Source organism: Nannospalax galili, unplaced genomic scaffold (assembly GCF_000622305.1).
Source record: "Nannospalax galili isolate Female #2095 unplaced genomic scaffold, S.galili_v1.0 scaffold397, whole genome shotgun sequence".
NCBI lineage: Eukaryota > Metazoa > Chordata > Mammalia > Rodentia > Spalacidae > Nannospalax > Nannospalax galili.
In genome coordinates this window covers 190,735-195,430 of record NW_008341879.1, presented here as the reverse complement: position 1 = coordinate 195,430, position 4,696 = coordinate 190,735, and the positions used below count along the sequence as shown (strand labels likewise).

Below are 4,696 nucleotides of genomic sequence, written 5' to 3'. Positions count from 1 at the left end.
CAAAGAGACTCCCAGACAGTAACCCAACATAGAACTGGGAAAATGAACAGCAGACCCCAATCTTTTCTGAAGGAATATTGACAACTGATTGCTGCTAGATGAGGAACAGCTGACCTTCCTAAAATAAAGACCTCTAGATAGGCTGAATAGATTCACCGGATGGACAAGTAGTGGGGAACAGCTAGAGGTGCCAACAACACAGTGGACAGTAGCAGGGATGACAGAGTATAAGGGCTCTAGTGGAGGGAGGTAGGCTATGGGAGGGTGCCATCTGGGAAGTGGGTGTATAGATGAATAAGATGGTTTGGGATGTTCTGTGTGAGATACACAAAAAAAATCAACAAATTTTAAAAGATGAATTATATTTGAGGAAAAAGCATAAAATTTACATCATAATAATTAGTAGATGTGAAAAGCATTACCATTGAAATCTACCTGATTACTTTATATCCAAGCTCAGATGCCAAGGAGCTCAGAAATTAATCAACTGTCATTAGTAATAATCAGATATATAGAGATTAGAAATGCATGTGAAAACATCTTAATGTCAATTGCATTGAAAATGAATTTTTTTGTATGAAACTGTGTATTTTAATAATGAAATGGAGATCTTTTTAAAGGTTAAAACCTCATTTAATTTTATGTCTTATAGGGTTTATACTGAGTACAATATTGTATAACTGTAATAATTCAACTGTAAACCTAAAAATTTACAGCCAATTTTGAAAAAGATACATCTTAGCTCAGAAAATTGTTATTGAATATGTCAATGCTGTTGTAATGGAATGGTTCTTCTAAGTATGTGGTTATTAGATAAATAATAAACTGAAAAAAAAGAAAAAAATAAATTGTACTCAAAACACACAGAACACTTAATGTAAGGACACAAAATGGGTAAGCAACACACTCACACAATGTGGTACATTGTGAATGTTTAGTTGTGTCAATCTTGCTTTTCTAATATAGTTTTATGTTCTTTTAACATGGCAAAACTCATGATTGAACTAAAAATAAACACAGAGGTTATCTAGTGTGTGGTTGATCCATAAAAATTTACTTCAATCTGATTAAAACTTCTATTTTATGAAAGAATGTACATTCTTTTCCAGAAGGTAATGAGCATGATCATTTTAAGTTCTTATGATAAACAACACTGATCTCTGCTGGTCACCTAATCCACTGGAATCTGCTGGTCACTGAAAGTCTTGGTGGATTTCAACTCCCTGGAGATTCTATTGTTGTTATTCATTGGCTGATCATGGGAGAGCTGTGAATTTATGAGGACTCTAGGGATGAGAGTTTTCTAAGTCTAGCTAGACTTAAATGTTCCTAAATTACAGCTCTAGAATTTGCCATTTCTTCTGATCAAATATACTCAAGCACTTCTGGTTTTTAAGATTTTATTTTAAAATTATGTATATGTCTGTGTATAGAGATGAGCACATGAGTGTAGGTGCCCATGGAGGCCAGAGGCATCAAATCCCTTAGGAGTTGGAATGGTTATGAGCCAGCTGACACGGTTGCTAGGAATTGAACTACAGTCCTCTAGAAGAACAATGTTCTTAACTGCCAACTCATCTCTCCAGTCCCCAAGCATTTCTGTTTTAATACCACACTTTAAAAATATTTTCTTTCAAAGACAAGATGTTGGAAGTAAAAAGAAAGTTGATGCATTTCAACTAAATCTCTAAGAGTAATAATTTTTTACAGAATACAAAAACATATTCTTTGGAGTTCATTTGCATTATTTCTTAGTATGTACGATCTAATTCCTAAGATGCAAGGGTAATTAATTATCTACGTATATGGAAAATGCAACCAAGATCTTCAAAGACACTAAATCTTCTACTCAGAAAACATATGCATTCAAGTATAGGTAATGACCCAGATTTTCCACATATTTTGTGTATTTATTTCCTAACAATTTTGCAAAGAAAAAAAAAAGAATTTTGTTATTTGATAATCTTGGGATTATTTTCTTTCTTCAACTCCTCTGATAATACTTCTTTTATAATACACACTAAAGATGGCAAATTATAGCCAACATAATTTTCATAAGTGGTTGCCAGTCTAAGGCATAGCTTCTGCTGTTGCCCCTGATAGGTCATAGCCTGATCCATGGGATTGAGCTTATTAACACTTGTGCCATTCTTAGAGCCATGGAGGACCTTAACTCTCAGAAGTTGCCATCAAAGAGCCATCAGAGTGTATTTTAAGCATAAAATATTTAGGCCAACACCAGCTAAAGTGCTAGCCTTATTGTCAAAAAACCAAGGCAACAGAAGCTATATAAGTAATGCATTTTTCCAAAGAGACTTAGAGCCTTATATCCTGAAGAATAACCACAGGATGAAATGTGAACACAGGGGATTTGCATATATCATATATCAACATGGAATTTAATTTTGGGAGTGTAATTCACTACAAAATGGTAACAGACTGCCTTCTCAAAATCAAGAAAAGAACATGCAATTACTGCAAATGAAGAGCTCAGGTGAGGTATACAGGTCTATGAGTAAAAACCAAAAGGGGGGGGGAGAGAGAGAGAGAGCGAGAGCAAGAGCGAGAGAGAGAGAGAGAGAGAGAGAGAGAGAGAGACTGATGCCTTCCAATTGAGAGAGAGAGAGAGAGAGAGAGAGAGAGAGAGAGAGAGAGAGAGAGAGAGAGAGAAAGACCCTGTCCTAGGCTTTCAGGTATATTTGCAATACTGATCACTTTTATTTCATAAGGCAATGAACGTTTTTCAGAATAGCAGTGTTTTAAATGGAGCAGTTTGTAGCTGGTTTTTATACCTTCTTTCTCCCTCCCTTCCTCTCTCCTTACCTTCTTCTGTCTCCTCTCTCCCCTCCCTTCCCCTCCCTTCCCCTCCCTCCCTCCCTCCCTTCCTCCCTTCCTTCTCTTTCCTTCCTCTTATTTGAATGTGCTTAAACCATGAACTTAGAGTGAAAATGGTTTTTACTATAATTTTAAGAGCTTTATGCTCCAAACTATACAAACACCCTGATCTGTGTCTGAAATACAGACACCATTTAATAAAGACACCATTAAAGGAAGAATAAATACATTTTGTACACAATTTGTTCTGCTAAAATACTTTCTTGTTCAATCCCCTACTCCTTTTTTTTGTCAAGATAGTTCAGCAGTATTTGGAAAATATTGGCAGTCCAACAGATGCTCAGAATCAGATGATTTAATAGGTATAAACTTTATTCCCAAATAATTGCAAAGCCTTGGTTTAGCCCTTTTACCTTGCATAGTTAATTACCCAGGCTTCAGTATTTACATGCAATGAGAATATCTACAGCTATAAACTACATAATTTATAATTGATGTAAATGGGTGTTATTATGTCAATTAAGCAGCTGTGTCCTCCACCTCTTGGTAAACAGCTATGAGTGATAAACTGAGTTTGCAGAGAGTTACCTTCTTCTCTTCATAACAGATAAAAATAAATTACCTAGGCAGACCAGGCTGTCCAATTGTTCTCTGTCGAAGCAGAGAGAAAGTCCAGGCCCTATCTTTTGACCTGTTGACTGCAGCAAGCCTTCAACTTCGTCACGCAGTACTTTCATGACTTCTGGGTACTGCAGAAGATAATACATTGTCCAGAACATAGCTGGAATAGTGTTTGCCACAGAAGCCCAGAGCAAGCCAAGATGATGTGCTGGGAGAAAATAAGTGAAAAGGAAGATTAATAGCGTTTATTACACTGATTAGATTTGCAGTGTGCTAATTAAAAGATGTTAGGACACAGACCCAGCCAAGGATCAGTGCATACTAATGAGAACCAATAGGCTTCTGAAGTCTAATTTCCTGCTTAATGAGAATAGTTTAAAATGTAATGTGTGTGGGGGGGGGCAGGAAGGTGGGGGATAAGAGTAAATGCCACTTAGTTATACTCTTTCTCATTATCATCATTAAGTATCTTGTTTTACCACCTCAGCAAAAAAAAAAAAAAAAAATCAATTATCACAGAGGGTTGAGGGTTGTTTCAGAGTAAAACATTTTATCATTAGCCAATTAGAAAAAGCATAAAAAAATTTCAAGGTCGCCATTTTGTCTTTTTATTTCAAAGGTCTAATATAAATTATTTTATTTTAGGCAAGTGATCATTCAGAAGTTTCTTACCTCCTATTTCAAAGTCCTCAACCCTATAATATTTCTCCAGGATATCTTGCCTCCTGTGAACAATTTCTGAGGATCCTTGTAGCGTAGTTAATTTTTCTGATGTCAAACATTTTATAAGTTTCTTCCGTATGGATTTTACATTTCCTAGAAACTGAATGGGTATGTCAGATACCAAGTATGGGAACTTGTCATCAAATTTAAAAAAATCATCTCTTAGGTCACCAATTATTTTTTCCCTGTCACCAGCAAGGATTTTTCCATATATGGTTGTAAATGTGGTCTCAAATACCAATGAACTGATGAATGGAAACATTCTTTCTGTTTTCCAATTTGTAGTTTTTAGTAGCTTGGACTCAAATATTTGGTTTAGAATCTGGATCATGTTTTCCAAGAGACTATCCAAAGCTTTGCCTTGTAAAAGATGAAAGGCCCCGTGAATATCTTCTCCCAAGTCCTCATCAGTCATCATCTTCTTGACAGTGAAAACTTTAGCTGATATTCTTTTACTAAACTTACGAAAGCTTAATTGTTTGGGGTTTTTCACTATAAATTGGAAGAGGAAAGGGTC

At 35.7% G+C, this 4,696-nt stretch overlaps 1 protein-coding gene across 1 annotated transcript in view; it reads right to left on the bottom strand.

Moving 5' to 3' along the window:
- Positions 1-4,696, bottom strand: part of LOC103737731 (25-hydroxycholesterol 7-alpha-hydroxylase) — a 209,147-nt gene that overhangs the window by 16,917 nt on the left and 187,534 nt on the right. The window contains exons 5-6 of the mRNA XM_017799228.2: positions 4,129-4,696; positions 3,458-3,664 (exon numbers count right to left, since the gene is read on the bottom strand). The exon at positions 4,129-4,696 is cut by the window's right edge and continues 1 nt beyond it. Coding sequence (XP_017654717.1) covers positions 3,458-3,664; positions 4,129-4,696 — 775 coding nt within the window. The remainder of the gene's footprint in view (positions 1-3,457; positions 3,665-4,128) is intronic.